The 19,607-nt window shown below is 35.5% G+C and overlaps 1 protein-coding gene across 3 annotated transcripts in view; it reads right to left on the bottom strand.

Moving 5' to 3' along the window:
- The window catches only part of IFT52 (intraflagellar transport 52), a 33,950-nt gene that overhangs the window by 7,916 nt on the left and 6,427 nt on the right, over window positions 1-19,607 (bottom strand). Inside the window, exons 4-12 of one of the 3 annotated variants that reach the window (XM_074292611.1) lie at window positions 18,846-18,975; window positions 18,646-18,721; window positions 15,470-15,541; window positions 13,457-13,583; window positions 12,140-12,256; window positions 10,998-11,084; window positions 7,571-7,639; window positions 4,696-4,850; window positions 742-829 (exon numbers count right to left, since the gene is read on the bottom strand). In XM_074292611.1, coding sequence (XP_074148712.1) covers window positions 742-829; window positions 4,696-4,850; window positions 7,571-7,639; window positions 10,998-11,084; window positions 12,140-12,256; window positions 13,457-13,583; window positions 15,470-15,541; window positions 18,646-18,721; window positions 18,846-18,975 — 921 coding nt within the window. Of the gene's footprint in view, window positions 1-741; window positions 830-4,695; window positions 4,851-7,570; window positions 7,640-10,997; window positions 11,085-12,139; window positions 12,257-13,456; window positions 13,584-15,469; window positions 15,588-18,645; window positions 18,722-18,822; window positions 18,976-19,607 lie in introns of all 3 variants that reach the window. The other 2 variants (XM_074292609.1, XM_074292610.1) reach the window with 2 other exon arrangements.

The raw sequence follows: 19,607 nt of genomic DNA, 5'->3' as shown, positions 1-19,607 counted from the left end.
TATTACTATTAACAATATTAATAGACTGTTCTATTTGACCCCAAACGGAAAAACTAGGAACAATGGGCAGAAGTTGCTAAATGACTAATTCTGGTTTAACTTAAAGAAAAATTTGACAATTAGAGATATCCCAAAGTGCAAGACTGCCTACAGATAGAGATGTGGCTTTATCTTCCCTCTAATCAAGAAGACTAACTTGCTCCTTATTATCTGGTTGCTGCTGTTTCAGTTGTGTTCCACTTATTACAACTGCTGTTGGGGTTTTCTTGGTAAAGTTATTGGAGTGGTTTGCCATTTCCTTCTCCAGGTCATTTTACAGATGAGAAAATTTGAGGCAAATATGCCCAAGGCTACATAGCTAGTAAGTAAGTGCATAAGGCAAAATTTGAACCCCAAAAGATGAGTCCTCCAGATTGCAAGTTCATTGCCTTTTAGGATAATCTCACATTCCTCCATTTGATATTTCAAGCTCTTCACAGTATGACTTGAGATTCTTTTCAGGAAGATGACACATTCTCTCCCTTCACACAATCTACATTTCAGCCACTTAATAAAGTCCCAAGACTCTTTCTGCACTCTGGCAACACATATTCCTATAACATCTCTCTATTTTAATCAGCTTTAATTTGACTTTTTTATCCACCCCTTTTTGTTATAACATTATTTCTACCACTAGGTGTATGTTGGGCAAAATGAATGCCAGGTAGCTCCATCACACATTCCAAAAACTTGGCATCTTACCGCTGGTTGAAGGGCAGGTAGTGGAGTCTCAAATTGAGGCTGGATGAGTTGGAGAGGTTCGTGTTTCACATTTAGTTGTTCATAAGCTCTGTCAAAAGAGAAAACTATATGAGTCAAGGTCAGGCAAGGGAAGTTACAAGTAATTCAGAAGATATGCTATACATACTTCTTATCCATCAGTTCTAAGGAAAAGAAGCCAAAAAAGCTTACTCTTTAGCCAAAAACAATTAGAACATGCAGCCAATTTCAAATACGACTATTTAAAATTATTGATTTTAGAATTGAGTTTGATTCACAATGTGATTAGAGTTAAGTAGAATATTTTATTTATATAAAGAACAAAATGTGAAAACAATGAACTAAAAGTGAGGAATGTGGATTCAAATTTGTAACTTTGCCACTTCTCAGCCCTGTAACTTTAGGCAAATCACTTTAACCTCAGTTTACTTATCTATAAAATGATAAATTTCTTTTAAGAAGAGTTCTGCCTCCAAGAATTCATAATTCTAAAGATGTTTCTGGCTAAAGAAAAGCCTAACATAGTCAATTCTTGTGCTTCTCAGAAAAATCTTTTCTTACCACTTAACTGGAGGGATATCCTAACAGGAAGTAGCATTTTTTTTCTAGAAGGTAGGAGAAGACTTATTCCATGAGAAATATAGTCTTAAGTTATAGATAAAGTACTGATGATCTCCTCTGATGTCCAAACTGAAAGTTCCTTACTCAAATAAAATCAGAGACCTGGAAAGGCCATCATCTCACCCAGTACAAACAAATTATCCATAGACTATTTTGCAATTTGCATCAAAGGCTATGTAAAGCCAACTAATTACTCAAATAATTATCTAGAATGAATTTTAAATCAATAGACTTTCTACCACCATTCTGCAAGTTATCGATTAAATTTTCCAGTTAGCAGAGTTGTGTTCAGAAATGCAAATTAATTAGAAGAACCTGAGGAAACTATTATTAGGAAAGTAAATCTGATGACAAACAAAAAAAACCCCATCATCTACTCCAAAGGCAAATGTACATTATAACATCACAAGTGTGAAATAATAGAAAGAGAATAGAAATGTCTTCTAGATTTTAAGTTGTCAATGACTAAACAAGATTCAAGTCCCTTTTCTCTGAGTCTCAATGTCCTCATCTATAAAATGGGGGAATACCTGTTTCACTGGATTACTGCAAGAAACATGAAAAAGCACCACACAAGCCTTTTATGTTCCAGTTAAGTGCTGATGACACAAAGATGAAAATGGAACCCTTGACTTGAAAGAATTGACATTGTACAAGAGGGCTCAAGATGGACAAGTAGATACAAAAATGGGCATATGCAAAATATACCAAAAACACACAATTATTTAGGTGGGAGAAGGCATTAATGTCATTTAACACCCCTAAGTCTCAGTTCTCTCACCTGTAAAATATGGGGCTTGACTATGACCCTTCTAATTCTAGTTCTGGGACCTCGAGGTCCTGTCTTACTCCTTTACTTATTATTGTCATTATCATCAACAACATTCTAAATAGAACTGAACTTGAGCTAAACAAGGGTTCTAGCTTTATAACTCCACACAAAGCACCTGAGTAATTATAAACATGAACAACTCCACAAGGAGGCAGTAATGACTGCCCTTTTGTACATATAGACAAAATTTTAAAAGGGCAACTGAAATCCCTGTTATTTACTCCGAAGGGGTGCAAAGCAGCAAAGATAGAGACTTAGGCAAGCCATTAAAATGAAGCAAAGGGTTGTGATGGCACTATCAGCTTTAGCATTAGCCCTGGTTGACAGGGTTAAAGCAGTCTACTCGTCTAAAAAGGCCTACCACTTCAAAATGACAGAAGGTAGCAAAGGAGGCCCATCCCTCCACCGCCACCCCAGCTAGTCACTCCTACACCTTAAGCCTCCATCCCACCTACAAAATGAGACATTCTACCTGACCTCTCAGGCTCTTTCTAGCTCTGAAATGCTATAAAACTTTTATTTTCTAACTAAGCAGATGACTGTTCAGAGCTGAAAGAATCTAGGCAATAATGTGACTTGAAGTCTGCCTATAAAACTGGCACCACAGTGCTGAGTCAGAGACATCATTCATGAAGGGCCCTTTTAAAAAAGTGGTCAGTCGAATCTGAAGGAAGCAAGGCTGAGGTGGGAGCTAAGATGTTTCTAGCCCGAGTTCCTGCCAAAGGGGAGCTGAAGGGAAAAGGCACACCCTGTGCCCCAGGCCATCTCTCCCAGCCCTCAGGACCACTCTTCTCTCTTAGTAGGGGTACTGTGAGTGCTCCTGAGCCTGGCTTATCCATCTCTGGTGCCTGCCTTCATCCATCGTCCAGCTGTGGCTCCAGCGGCGTCCACATCCGGGTAAAACCATCTCAGCTGGTGGTTGACCAAGGCAGGGCTAACTAATAGGCCCCCAAGCTATGGGTAAATTAGGAATTATGAAGACTCCCCCAGCAGAAGAGTATCCAAGGGCCAGGAAGGTTCCTGAAGCAGGCGCTGTGGAGCACTTAGAGCTGGGTGACACACCAGGATGGCAAGGCTCCACGCTGCATCCCAAACCATGGCCAATCAACCAATGGGAGAATCTAGAAGGGAGAGGAAAGCTGACAACACTGCCTCACTAAATTGCAGTTCACATGTGCCTCAAGACATCACCCTCTGATGTCACTGGTCCTTTCTGAAAATAACCAGCCACCACAGCAACAAGCAAGGAAATCAGTCTTTAGGGATGCTTAGTTACTTTTACACCATTACAGCCAATGACTTCATTTTTTCTCATTTCCTTTCAAACTGTCTTAGCACAGCTTTTCTCACTAGTAACCCCAGGTTTAAACAGATCTATTGTTCTCAATCTAAAAGGTCTTATTCCCAACTCTAAGGGTCTCCTCTCAATTCTGACTTATAATCCACAAACCTTTTCCAAAGCTTCCTTTCTGAACCTCTCTACAAGTAGCACCATCTCTTTGCCTGCTACTTTAACATTTACATTAAAATTTCCTTTGAAGATTTGTCATAAAAAATAACTATGTGATCATGAGCAGCTCTAGGAGCACATCAAATCTAAACTAGTATAAAACATAGTTCATCCTTTATTTAAAGTTGGAGGGAATCCTGAAGATCATCCAACTGAAACCTTTCATTTTACAGGGGAGGAAACTGAGGCTTCTACATAGTCAGCATCTTGTCCAAGGTCACATAGCAAGTAAGAAGCAGTCCAGGACTTCAGGAATCCAGTGCTCTTTCCACTCTATCCTGATGTAACTGGACATGGATCAAGAGATTATACAGAAGCCATTCCTTGACTAGGCAGATCCAAAGTACAAAAGGGAAAAAAGTGATAGGAACTAGGACTGGACCTGCGATTTCATGAAGAACATAAGACTCCTGAAGGAGGAGAATCCCTCTTTCAATTCAAACCAAATACCCTCTCTGCTACGAAGAGTGTTCCAGATCTAAGAGAGCACTACGGGGTTAAATGACTTGTCTGAGGATCAGCCAATATGAGGAGGACTGAGATGAGATTTTCCTGGTAGGAAAACTAACCTATTATCTTGGGCTGGCAGAAGCATTGCATGCCTGGATGATTTAAAAAAAGTGAAAGTGACCACCAGAAACATTAATCCTGAGTTTCATCATCTGCTAAATGAAAGAGCTGGCCCACATAATCTCTAAAGTACCTTCACAAAAAGTTGAATAATTTCCACTTATTCTGGGGGATGGGAGAAGGGGAGTGAAGGGAGCAAAAAAGAAAAGAGAACTGCATTTCAGAAACTTTTTGTTAGCTAATGGTGTCTTAATTAAAAAGTTCATTTTATTCAGTAAGGATTCTAACCACTCTGACTTCCATGACTAAATTTAGAACTGAAAGGCAAATTCAGAAAAGACCCCAAAACCTCAACATAAAAGTGAAAATTCAGTTCTAAAAAAGAAGTTTTACAGGTGCTGACTTGATAACTTTAGATAAGGAAGTAGTATCCAGCTGGAAAATGGATAAGTCAAAGAGAGTTGTGAAGTCCCGTGGATTCTCATCCCCCTCCTGAAGACACACTCGAAGTCGCTCTGACAACATGGCGGTGTCTGGCAACATGGTATAATCAGAAATCTGAAAAGCACAAGATGGATACCTTGAGTGGTGAGAGAAAAGGGGGGGAGCTATTCAGTTACAATTCATTTTTATGTAGCAATTATTATTATATTATATATATATGCACCTTTCATGACACAATTGCATAGAGCAATTGTGTATAAAAGACAGAAGGGATGGAAAAGTCCAGCAGTTTTACTGAGTTTGCAAAGTTAGAGCAGAAAAGCAAAGGGACTTTATAAATTCCCCTAAAAATTAATTCTTGAAATATAAAAATCTTGAAAGGTAAAACCCCAGTAAGTCTTTCCTTTCTCATTTTCTTATCTGCATCCCTTTTCCTCCATAAGACTAAGTATCCTTACCATTATGGGGAACCTAAAAGATTATTATTATTATATCACATTATTATTATTTGCACCTCTCTCTTGACTACTACAGAGCTTATCATTTCTTAGTATTCCAGCACAGAAATAAAACCCTTTCCAATCCATATTATATATTATTAGGAAAAATCCCTCTCCAGACACAATGCATAAATTTTTTATTTAAATCCATACCACAGACTTTTCATAAAAAGTGAAGAATTGGCATTTCTACCCCCCCCCAAAAATTGCACAGCAAACATTTCTTCTGATGAGTTGGCTCTTTCCATTAATATTTATTTTTTATTTCTATCATAATCAATCTTTCTGTAAGTTTTACCAATTGTAACTAATTACATTCAATACATGTTATTAATTAGTTAATTAGTGTTTTCCATAACACAAAGATTTGGATTTCCTAATGGGAAACTGCTCTACTTTTTATATGATTGATACAAAATATATCAGCTTTCAACATCCAAAAATTACATTTTCAGAAAGCCATGATTCAAAAATTTTAGAAAGAAGTAGAGTGGAAAGAGCTGTTTCAGAACCAAGAAACCTGAGTTCAAGGCCTGGCTCTGACACACCTTGGCTATAGGAGGCTGGGCAAGTCACTTCATCTGGTAAGGACCTAAGTCTCTAAGTCTCCAAGTCTCTAAGACTAGAAGATGCAGAAATGGTGCTAATCTATCTTGGGAAAGGGGGGTTCTCCACTGAAGGACAGATTCACCAGACCATAAAAATCTCAGGTCATTTCTCCTCCTCTTTCTTTGCCCTCCCCGCCAAAGTCTAAAGAAATCTCAGACATGATCATATAAAGTAAGGTTCCATGGTGTAGACAGACTTTCTCCTTCTCTCTCTTCTGGACTTGTATAGTCAAACAAAAGAGTATTAAACAAGAAGTCAGCAGAATTGCATCACAGGCCCACTTCCTCTGCTACTAACTGCCTATAGGGCATCTGACATATCAAGTCTCTTCTGGCTTCCCTCATCTATCAGATGAGATCAGATCAGAACTTAATGCACACCTGACTTCTCTACTCTGATGAGCCTCCTGCAAGATAGATTCCAACTCAACTATGCCTTCTAATCTCATGCCTCTCTTGTTCATTTGAATACATTCTCCCTCAAGGATCCACCCACTGTAAAGGGGGGGCTTCCTCCAGCTATTCAGAAGCTTCATAGCTACAATAGAATCCATGAGCTATCTGTCCACAGGTTATCCTATTCCTCTCCCTTCTTACAACTGATAACTATATTTAAAAAGAAAAGAAGGAAAAAGATAGGGCCAGATGCAACAGAATTTTAGAACAAAGAAGCATTTTATTTGCTTATTTGTGAATTTTCTTGGATCTGCTTTGTTAAACACAAGGTGGACTTTCTGCTACTCCTTATTAAATTAATAACCTTTAAAATGTGTTTTAAATTAGTGGGCTAAATCACCTCTAAAGGTCCTTTTAGCCTTCTCATTCTAAGATGCTATATCTACTGCTTAGTATTAACAGCCACTATAAGGCTGAAATTTGGTTTAATATAAATACATGAGCCTACTAGTTAAAGAAGAAACACACCAAGTATTTTACCTTTTTTTCTGTTATTTCAAGATATAGAGATAAAATTGAGCAGGAGTTAATAGAAATTTTCTGTTAACATTTGCTATACACAACAAAAATTCTAAAGTAGAATTTCTTTATTTATGAAAGACTATTTCATGATAAACAGAGATTTTACAAGTTCAACTCAGATTTTTGTAACAGTGACTTCACTTTATTGTTAACGGGCATTAGGTAGCAGGTGCCCTAACTAAAATAAGAGGTATGAAGACAATGAAAACTGTGCTGGAAAATAAGTATAAAATTTGAGAAACAAAAGAGATAGTTCAGGAATTATACTCTTGTACATAATAAATATTTTCTTACAAAAGAATGTTGGAAGATACTGGACATGGAGAGCACCGAAACGTGATCATAAAAAATGAAAATTATTCCATCTTAAGAAATGGAATAATTGATATGGATGTTGTCTCCCAATCATCTTATCTATGTCCAGTCAAGACTGTCAACGAGGAGTAACAGACAGATAGCTTCAGGGATCCAATGAAACATACAAAATATAAAAAGACCTAGAGGAGGGCTAACATATGGGCACACTGGGTTTATCGTTTAGGAAGAGCTCTAAAAGAAAAAAAATTACACAGGATGAAAATACAAGGATGAGGTCTTATCTATAACAAAAGAAGGAAGAAACATCAATGAGATCACAGAATTTTTAAAGCTACCTTAAAAATAGAGATTAAGGAGAGGCCACTCCTTTCAGAATGTTAAAAATGGTGAAATATTATCTCTGTGGACTAAATTTTAAATGATTTCTTACCTCTGGGTCTTCTGCATCAATCTGGTTCAAATGGATGTCTGTTGTGGTGAGCCACTGGAAAACTACATCCTAGAGGCAAAACAAAGCACTTTGGTAAGCCAAGTAAAGAAGTGAGAAATAGTAAACTTAAAAAACTTAAAGCAGACTAAAAGAAGTTGTTTCATAAGCCATTTTTCAATGCAATCTCAGAAAAGATTTAAAAAGTACCACAATTCTTGAAATTTTCTTCCAATTAATGCCAAGTTAGATTATCATTTTGTTTTCTCCTAAACCATTTCCCCCTGTAACTTTATACCAAATTTCAGACATACATTAAAAGTTAACCAAAATGTGCCCCTTTTAAGATGACAGAATGAACCAACAAAAATAAATCTTATAAAACCTCAATTCCTTTGCTGAAAAATAATTATAAATATTCATTTCATAATAGATTATGAAATTCTTTTGTCTTCAAGCAACAAAACTAAATTTTAGGCTATGTCTAGTTTTTAAAATATTTCACAAGGGAAGTATAATATATGTGTAAAATAGTTTAAAGCAGTGGTACCAAAATCCAATACAAATGGATCATTATAGTCACATATTGAATTAGAAAATCACAAATGAACATTAACTATGCTATTTTATTTTTACTTAGTTAAATATTTCACAATTATATTTTAATCTTGTTCAGGCTGTACTTGGGAGATTTTTAGACTATGAGTTTGACACCTATAGTTTAAAGTAATGATTCATGATACAGTCCAGTTTTAAAACATCACTAAACAAATATCACTTATTTAACTATTATTACTACTCAGTCAAGCTCACTCAATTACAATTTTTACCTATGAGAATTTTTAAAATTTGAAAAAGAAAAAATTCTGAAAACAAAAAGGGTAAAAAAAAAATTCTCTGGATGGGTGCAAAACCTATCTGTAAGAACCACTTTGGTCAGCTGGATTTTGTTACTAGTATGCATTATCCTAAATTTTAGAAGTTGAACTTTATTCTATCCTCCTTTACTCTGGTCTCTGAAGTATCAACAACCCTCTTTACCAAGGCCAACTCTTTAATAATGTTTCCTTCATCTCATCCCCTTCCATGTTCTCCAGCAGATTGCTGTCACAACCATTCTTTTGGTTCCTTTTCTGCTGTCTACAAACACTCTCCAAGCCTTAAAAGAACCTCATTAAACTCTGCTATCCCTTCAATCTACAATTGTAAACTTCTCCTCCCCTATCATTCCAATTAAACCTCCCTCCAAAGTGAACAATCTTTAGAGGTTAAATCTGCTACTCTTTTCTAAATCATCATTCCTGACTTTCTACAGCATCTGACACCATCATGACCATCTACTGACCAAGCTATCTTCCTCAAGGTTTTTTCTTCTTTCTCTCTTTCTCTTTCCTCTCCCTTCCTCTCTCTCTCATGATTGACAAAAAGCAAGGCCATCAAGTTCAACCATTTTTTAGATGTGGAAACTGAGATAAAAAGAGATTATAACTTGCCCATGGTCAAAAAGCTAGTAAGTGTCTGTGGTAAGATTTAAGTATCGGTCTTGCTGTCTTCAGAGTCTCATTGCCTACCACTACTCCATGCCACTAACACATGCAGCTCTCTTGCTAGAATTCATATTTGCATGTGTTCACAGGCCCCATGTCAAACACTTCACTGGGCCCTCACAACAGCCCCAAGAGGGAAGCTGCTGGCCCCCCCTTTTCAGTGGAGGAACAAAGCAAACAGAGGAAAGGGACCAGCCCAAGAACAACCAAGACGAATCTGAAGGGGATCCTCCTGACTTCAGGCCCAGCCCCTGCCCCCTGCCCCCAGGGAAAAAAGCTGACTTGTGCTGATAGATGGCTGGTGCTCCCTTAGGAGCTGCCATCCCAATGAAGTCAGAGGCCCCTCTCTCAGGCAGCAGCAGACCATTAGACAGAGCACTATGTCTAGAGCCATGAAGAACTAAGTTCAAATCTGGTCTCAGGCACTTCCTATAGTTGGATGGGCCTAGGAAAGTCACTTTCCCTCTGCCTCCATTTCTTCAAATGGGGATAATAATAGGACCGGGGTGACTGTAAGGATCAAACAAGATCATAATCGTACAACACTTCGCAGTGACTGACCCATAGTAAGCACTTCACAAAAGCCAGTTCCCTTCCTTTTTCCTAATCCTGTGGAGATGACAGCCCAGTCTCCAACCTAGCCCCTAGTCCCCCTGTTATCACCAATTGTACAGTAGATATTTCCAACTGGGCATCCTCTCAGCATCTTGACTGAAACCACTACCAACTTGCCTATTTAGTCACCAAGACTCACAATCTCTATCATCCTTGATTCTTCATTCAAGCTCATCCCCATATAATCAACTGCCAATTCTTGTTTCTACCTCTCAAATAGGTCCCCTTCTCTATACTCACCTATTCACTCTCTTTGCCCCCATCTTTATCACCTCTTAGATTGTTTCAAGAGTGCCTAATAACTGGCCTCCTGCTTCAAATATTTCCTCTCTCCAATTCATCCTCCACGCAGCTGCCAAAAGAAGTGCAGGTCTCCCTAGGTCAACTCCCTATGCGTTAAGTGGCTTTGCTTGCCAACCTAATGTTCCAGCTTTCTCCCTGTTATGTGCTCTCATATTAACTTAGCTGACCTCCTTCTGGTTTCTTATCCTCGGCCCTCCCGCTCCCAGCTCAATGCCTGTGCATGGCTAGCCTGCCCGTCTCAGATGTCATGTCCTTTCATCTCTGTCACTTAGAATCCTTACTTCCTCTTAAAAATCAGTTTAAGTGCCCACCTTCTACATGAGGCCTCTCTTGCTCTCCCCAGATGTTCATATCTTCTCTCCTAGAATTAGGTATCTTGTACTTATTTGCATATACATATATATGTAAGTGCTATGTACCTTAATGGCATGCCAACTCCTGGAGGGCAGGAGTTATTTCATTTTTTTGTCTTTATATCCCAAGGACTCAGAATAGTGCCTGGTACATAGCAGGCACTTAATAAACACTTGACTGATTGAGGGGAACCTGTATAAAACTTTAAGAGTATTTATAAAGACAAGCAAATTTTATATAAATTCCATGAAAATGAGATCTAATTCAATTTTTCAAACTAATTGAGTTTTCAATTGATCAATTAAAATAACCCAATCTGAGAATCTTTCCTTGAATCATTTTATCAGTGATTTACCTGATCCCAAAGTCTATAGCCTTTGGTTAACATTACGGATAGATTTTTTTCCCCCATATTTTAGGTTATCATTTGAGGTTTACACTTTAATATAGTCTCTTTCATTTATGTTATCCTAATGAAATGGTAGGAATAGTGATGGTTAATGGATTTTCTCAAATATCTACTTGTTTTACAAATAATTGGATGTACTAACAGCACAAAAATGATACATGCTCATTGTATAATAGTTATTCCAAAAAAAAAAAAATCTTACCATGATTTTGCTGTTTTCTTCTTTATCCAAATACTGGTCACTAAACATGTGGCAAGAACCTAGCACTGCCAACTTTCCACCTTGGTTCTGTCAATGACAGGAAATATGTTGAAATACACAGTTCAAAAGCACAACCTGACAAGCTTATCACCATCTATTTAGTTAAGATAGACTCTATGATTGTTCAGAGTATTTTTTATAAATTACATATACTAAAAATATTTGTATACTAAATTACATATTACTATACTAATTACAATTACATGTTACATATTACTATATACTAAAATATATAGATATTACATGTATAATTATGCATGTAATTACATATACTAGGTTACATACACTAAACAAATATATCAAGGCTGCAAAACAACCAGGGATATACACAATATAATACTATTATGTATTATGATTCAAATCTCATTCTCATTTAAATTTTTTCATATTCTTCTATTTGATTTTTAAAGGTACTTTAATGATACTTGCATGAGATAATGATAATCACTTTTTATTATATGTTTCCCTCCCCATTTTTATTATCCTACATAATGAGAGGATAATTATCTTCTCATGTTCTTAAAAGAAAGAAAAAGGTAGATCCAAAAATAAGCTATATACTGGAGTTAGGACCTATTAAATGTGTAATCAGGTCATGAAGGAATTTATGAGTTTCAAAATCAGTTTTTATAGCTATTATAGCTAAGAGTACAGGAACAGTTTTGTTTGGCATGAAATAAAAAGAATTATATCTGAGGCAGGTATTTTGAATATTTTAATGAGCTGAATGTTTTAATGAGTCAGATGATGCAAAAGTGCAAACTCTACAATTTTTCTTAAATTCTTTCAGGAAATTAATATTGGATACCACATTTAAAATTGATTCATTCATTGGATTAGGGCATTAGAGTGAGGAGGCAAAGGAATAAAATAAAAATCATTAGAAATAATTCAAGACTATTTCAAATAGGGGTTGCAATTGGTAGAGTTTCACAAAAGAACAAATAACTGAATACTGCTGTGATTGGAAACAAAACTATAGATAACTCCCAGAAAGAAAGTTCAAAAAATTGACTTTCCTTACTACTTATCATATTTCATTTTATATTTTCCTTTCCCTAATATCACCATCTTTTCCCTACCTCATTTCTCTCAAATAGATTATAGATCTTCTTTCTAATCCTTTTTTCTGCCCTGACAGAGATTCTACCATTGTCTTCAGCTTCCTCTTCCAGCATTTTGTCTATAATTTCCTCCAGCTAAATGAAAAAGGATGTCTAGTTAAAGACCAATTTTCTCCCTGCCCTTCATATTAACAATTCATTTCTAGTAAGGCAAAAGGGCTGGAAAGGGGTAACAACAAGCTCTGTGATGTAAATTATATTAAACTAGGAGCCAATACTCAAATTCCTACCCGGGAACTGCTAATGATTTCTAATAGGATTCCAAGATCTGTAATCATTTTTTGATCTCATGATGCTGACTTATCTGTTAGAAACTGTGCTCACAAAGCACTACAGAAAAGTCAGGAGAAATCACGATTACCATTGCTAGGAAAAGAGACAATAATTTCTTGCTGGTAGAAATACAGCCAAGTCTCAATCAGTGTAAATAACAAATTCCCAGAAGTGGGTGCATTATTTAAATTAGCACTATTTCCATTGGGCTGGAACCAATTATCATATTTTACATAGCTACAACTTCTAATGGTGCTTACTTGAATGTAGGAAAGCACTTTAGGAAAACCATTGTTTGCATTAATACGGACCTCACAGTACACAGCAAGAATGCTTAAGTTTGGGTAATGTGCTCTGGGTATTCATTTATTAAGTAGTGACTATTCTAAAATGAAGTATTTCTGTTCATAGCTGAGAAATCAGATCACTGCAATTCTTCCATATAACAGATGTTAAAACATGTTTTTACCAAAGGCACTTGAAAATAGTGTAACTATCTTTTGTGGACATAAACTCATATGTGTAAAAGGTAATACACTGTTTTCACATCTAGCTTCCATTATTAAATAACATTTTGTTTTCATTTGAAAATTTTTCTAGCTATTTGGGAAAAACGCTTGCAATATTCCCTTTATTAATAATGCTTTACATGTACTATATTATTTTAAGCATCAAAGGCACATAAAATTTTTTTTTTTTAATAAAATTCTTAAGTAAAAAGAGAAAGGGATTAGTGTCTAGGACAGGAATTTGTTTATTGTTGTTCTGATTTCAGTTTTCCTGGGATAATCTAAAATTGACATCAAGCATCATCATACCACATAATCTAGTGCATTCTGACATTTCATTAAATTTATTTGCATCTGAATGGGTGTAACTTTACATTGTACTGAAGGGAACAGCCTATAGTCACAGACAAGTTAAAAATTGGTGCAAATGTCTTAAACAGCTTTTTTATGTGCCAAGTAATGTTCATAAAGACAAATTCAAGAAAATATGTACCTTAGAGTGGTAGAAAGCCAGAATGGGTCTGTTAAGGGGAAAGCAGACAGACCCAGTTGACAGAACAGCTACCGCTGGTTTCATCACACTCAGTGTGGCACCAAATGGATATACAAAGGTGAGAGCCCTATGGAAAAGTTCAGCCATATTAAAAATAAAAACATTTATAAGATTAACAAAGAATGGTGCTCAATCTATTGACCAAAAAACAATCTTTTCTACCAGGCCTTGGTTTTCCATACCACAAATGGGAACAACTGAAGTAAATCTGCATTTATTTATTAAGGTCTTATTATGTTTTGAGCACTGAGCTGAACACTGGTTTTATAAAGAAAGGCAAAAGAGCCTCTACTCTCAAAGCAACACACTATACTATGCGTGTGTAATATGCAAACAATTATATACAAACAAGATAATACAAAAGTAACTGGAGATTATTGACATGACAGATTCAAAATAAAAGTAGAAATGATAGAAATTGCCATAATTCTACTTATATTCATTCATATATTAGAAGACTTTACCATTAAGATATAAATCATTCAGGATGATTTTTTTTTTTTTTGGTGGGGAAGAATAGAATGGAGTAAATGGCAAGAGAAATCTGGCCCTCATAAAGATGTTATTACCACTTTCTGAGTGCTCTGAGGCATTAAAACATGTTTTAAAGGTATAGAAAAAAGATTTAAGAATTAAGGGGACTGTGGCCATGTGACAAAAACAAATATAACACAGCAAACATTCTTTAAACAAGTGTTGTGTGTATAGCAAGATTAGGGCTATCAGAATTGCAAAGATTAGATGTGACATAGTCCCTATCCATCATCATTAAAAAACTTATAGTCTAGTAGTGAGACAAGACACAAACACAGAGAACAATAAATACATTATATACAATGCTTGACCAAATACTGCTTGACCAAACCAGAACAGTAAAGTCAAAACTGGACAAGCATCTAAAAAGTTCTAAGCTTATTTGCTTTGTTCAACCTAGTAAACCTTCAGCTTTTAAAGATTATATAAGGCAAAAGATGATATTTCTTTTGAGGTAAATAACCTATATTTATGTAACAGTTTTTGCTTTTCTGAATAGACATATATTTTTTTCTCCTAACAAGTCTCTGGGGAAGGAAGGAACATTTTATCCCGATTTTATAAAGAAGAAAAATGAAAGAGACAAAACTAGAATCTATTTCTCCCAACTCAAGTCCGAAGGTATACTTGCTGCCTCCTGTAGTTATCTTAAATCTTATTAAGACTAGTTTAACCTGAATAGATTTCATTTCCTTTCACAAAGCATTTAATTTCAATTACTTCTCTATCTCAAGAGTTGCTATTTTTCTCTCCTTTTTGAAGAGAACCAATGACATCATGGTAATGTCTTGACTCCCTTGGGAACTGAATTTAAGTGAGGCAGAGGGGGCTTAAAGTTATTAACCTGACTTTCTTCCTGAGCCACTGAAGGATAAAGGGCAAGAGACTGGTGATGGCCTGGGATTTGGTGGATGGCCCTGGCATCTTCCATGTCTGACTAAGCTCTAATTGAGCCAAAGCCTCTACTTCAGCTATCTTCATGGCTCCTGAAACAAACCATTTTCATCAGCCCATTCCACCAGAGGAAAATCTTCACGTGCTTAGGGTAGAAAATCCCCTAAGAGGTTGGAGGCCTGTCTGCCAAGATGGCTCTACTGGACTATGGCCACTGCACATGCTATAGCTTTTTGGAATCCCAAGAATTAGGTGACAGTAGACACCAAAGGTAGACAAGCAGCCCTGAAAAGGATTCAGCAAGCCCTCACACCAAAGGTGCTAGTTCTTCCTGCCCCAATCACACCATCTCAGTAGTACTATCTAAAGCTATAAGGTTTTCCCTTTAGTTAATTATTAACTCAGCAATAAGAGTGCATAAAGAAGCTAAAAAACAAAAACAACTAGATGACATTCTGGAATTCCCAATATTAACACTTTAAAAAGGAAAAATAATTTTAACTGAAACTAGGAATATACACTTACTGTGCATTGTTTCCATTGCTTTCCTCATCAATTATTCCAGGCACAGCTTTTCCCGCAGCTCGGCTTATTTCCCTTAAAAAAGCAAATACAAACTAGGTTATTAAAAAAAAAAAAAAAACTTAAATTTTAATATAAATTATGTCCAGTTAAAACTAAAGAATACAAGACCTAAAGAGGTCTGCAAGAATTTTTTTCAAAAGATCCTAAAATAATCTAAGACTGAAAGGCAAATACGTTTGTGCCAAAGGAGCACTTCTGATTTAGATAGAAAAAATACACATGTATTAAAATTTAATAATAGTGTAGGGAAGTCTATGATTAAATACCTGAATGAATGAATGGTATAAATAACTAGTACTAAAGAATTTCAGAGATGAATTAGACTGACTTTTTATAAAGTGGGATTTAAACTGAGGCCTGAAAAATTGGTGGATAACATCTGGAGAGGTAGAAATATGACAGAGAAGAAAGTTGTGTTATAACAATACCTGCCATAAGCAGGAAATTATCTGGTTTGTGTCTAATCCTTATTTTTTGATCCATTTATCCTTACTAGTTACCTTCCTATATTTCTCCTTCCTACTGTGGCTAAGCTCAATCTGTTTCTCTATTCCCTTTCCTCTCACTCTTTTTGTTTCTCTGCAATTCAGCTTCTTACCTTCATCATTCAATTGAAAATCATCCCATCCAAAGTTATCAATGACCTCTTACCTAACAAATGCAAAGGCCTTTTCTCAAGCCTCCTCCTAACTTCTTTGTAACCACTGACACTGTCCATCACCCTCCTTTCTTTGATGCTCTCCTGTTTTCCTACACTCTTTTCTCTCCAAATTCTCTCTTAATTGCCAGAACACTCCTCCTGAATGTCCTTTGCCAGACCTTCACGTAGGCCACACTCTCTAACTATACATGTCACCCAGGATAATGTTCTAGACCTTTTTTTCTTCTCCATCTAAGTCTAATTTGTTTAGCCTTAATGTATTTAATTTTCATTCCTATGCAGATAATTATCAGATCTATTCATCCAGTCCTAAATTCTCTCTCAATCTCTTTGAGTTTCACATCTCCAACTGCCTATAGTAGGGCTCAAACTTTGTCCACCAGCGATCCCTTTCTGCTTGATAAACTTTTATATGATAAAAAATAAGTATACAAATCAAATATTTACTGATAATAAATTCCAATAAAATCACAATTTTGCATGCATTCAGTAATGAGACCCCACATGGGGCGCCTTATAGAATATCCTGAACTGGATGTCCTTAAATTCAACAAGTCCAGAATTTATTATCCCTCTCCCCAAAATCTCCCATCTTGCTTTAAAATCCTTTCATAATCTGGTTCCATAATTCCTTTACCATCCTCTTACTTTTTATTCCTCTTCATGTATTCTACAAACCGGTACACCTAGTCTCCTTGCTGTTCCTTGTACAAAACTTTCCATCCCTTAATTACATGCTTAGAAAGATAGGATATCCCTCAAATCTGGAGTGCTCTCCTTCCTTGTTCTTATTTTCTGTCTTGACCAACTTTTTTCAAGTTTCAACTAAAATCCCTTTTTCTTCAAGGAGCTTTTGAGTCCTCCCTAATGCTAATACCTTTCCTCTAGACTACTTCCAAGTTATTCTCTATATGTCTTGTTTGTACATAATTCTTTCCATGGGATCTCCCCATTAAATTAAAAATTCCTTAAGAGCAAAAACTATATTTGCCTTTCTCTGTATCCCCAGCATTTAATCCAGTACCTAGCTTACAAACAGATAATTGATGACATGTCAGTAACTGCCATGTATTTAATTTCGAGAAATATATGCCTAATACACACACACTCTTATGTGTGTATGTGTAGATGTATATAGGCATGTATGTATAATATACATATTATATATATATATGTAAACAAAGTGCTCAAGTTTCAAAGATCTTCATCAAAGTACTGAGTCTCTTACTTTCATTTGTTTGTCTTTATCTTCCTACTTATCTCCAAAGATCTTTACACCTTTACTAAATAATTTTATGTTCAACTATGTTACTCCCACCTCTGGGCCATGATATTTTCCAAAAATGCCAAATTGTGCAATTCTTTTCTTCCAAATTGCTCAAGCAGTGTCCATGAAATCTTCCTCAAAAAATAATATTACTCTCCAACATCCAAGTTCCAGTCATCATCTCCACTAAGGGTTACACTTGATGTAAGTATTAATTTTATCATGCCACTTCCCAGCTCAAAATACAATAATCTTCCATGTCTATATGATGACTCTCAAACTCTACAACCTAGAATTATGAATCTTCTATAATTTGATCTCATATTCTACTTAGTCAATATTATCTCTCTACTGTCAAATATGAGACACTAAAATGACCATTTGACTGATTACAAACATTCCATAGTCAGTCTTACCTTTCCTTCTGCTCTTGCTTTTTTCCTGAAATATCTCTCCACTCCTTTTATCCTATACAAAAACCTAATAAAGACATTTCTTCTCTACCTTCTAACATGGCACTGAAAAACTAAGGCTGAAATTATGAAAGATAAGAATTCTGCAAAATAAGGTTAAAGTTTAGCACAACTGGTACTGCTTAGCACTACTTAATTGTTTTAGATCAAACAATAAGTAATGATATAGTCAACAAATATGATGTTTAAAATCATTTGTGTAAAAAGTTAAGTCTTTGGTTTGGGCTATAACTCCATAACATAATATTGTTTAAACAAAAAACTCCTATTTATTTATGTTGTTTGGCCTTACAGCACATTTTTCAGAAATTTAACCTACCATAAATGATGACTCAATATATTTCTTCAGCTGACTGCCTTAGATTATAAAATGCCAGCAAAGAGGTACAATACTTGTCCTAATTTATATAGCACCTAATAGCACTACATGTAATTAGACAATTTTGTGGTAATGAGGACACTATGGATGCTACACACATTCCTTAATAGACAAGAGAGTTGCAAGTAATAAATGCACAAACATGAAGCTCTCTTTTCATGGAATACAGCAGAAAAATGGATTACGACTTAAATCTCAAGAATAAAGGTTCCATAATTTATAAGATGGAGAGAAATTATTCCCAAAACATGGATTAAAGGGGGAGATAGACAAGAAAAAATGTTTGGTAGGACAATAGCACAGCATAAAGAATGTTAAAGCTTTTGATATGTTTACCTGTTCAAGACCCCATTGGATACCAAAGCTTCTTTAGGATGAAAATATTTGTAATACACATTTCTCACCACAGCATCTTCAAGGGAAGAAGAAAATAATTTTATAGACTAGACTAAAAATAAATGGTAAATTTTATGGACTAAAAATAGCAGCTGAAAATATTACTCCCATCTCCACAAGTTTATGAAAAATTCAGTTACCATTATTAACCATGATCCCATATTCTTCTAGTAGAAAGTTAATATTGGTGTCAAATCTGGATTCACCACCTTCTCCTAGCATAACAAGGATATCTCCACCACTTTCAAGATATTTTTTTAGCACTTCAAACTATACAAAAGAAAAAAAAATATTTCTGAGAAATTACTCTCAAATACTATAAGTAAAAGCAATCAGTTATAGCTAGATTTTTTTTAAAGTCTTAACTTCCAAAAGCAATATAAATAAGATTTTTTTATCAAATTAATGCAGAAAGCTACTAAGCTTGTCTTTAAGCAAAAACTCCAAAATACTGGCGATTCAATTATTATATTTTACAAAGGTGAATTTTCAGATAAGAAACCTTTTAATAGTGAAAAAAACCATCACATCCTAAGAAGGAAGGCACATTTTAGAAAAATAGTCATATGACAAAAGGCATAAATGTTCATTTTAAATAAGATAATAGTAGTAAAGTTATCAGTCACTTAATGTCTCTTCTTCCTTCAGTCATATCATAAAAATTTAACTCTCATATCACATACTTAACTAAGCAGATAAAATATTTACAGTTAAAAAAAAAAGGGGGGCAGGGGGAGAAGAGAAATGTATCCATATAGAATCAGATTCGCTCAGCCTCCTCTCTTCACAGTACAAAAATAACAGCAGGGGAACCTAAGCAGCACTCTATTAAGGTGTATTTTAAGACAAGAAAGTATTATTCAAACTCATTTCCCAGACAATTTCTATAAACTAAATTTTTC

This window comes from Sminthopsis crassicaudata, chromosome 2 (genome assembly GCF_048593235.1).
Source record: "Sminthopsis crassicaudata isolate SCR6 chromosome 2, ASM4859323v1, whole genome shotgun sequence".
NCBI lineage: Eukaryota > Metazoa > Chordata > Mammalia > Dasyuromorphia > Dasyuridae > Sminthopsis > Sminthopsis crassicaudata.
This window is presented reverse-complemented; position numbering and strand designations above follow the sequence as displayed.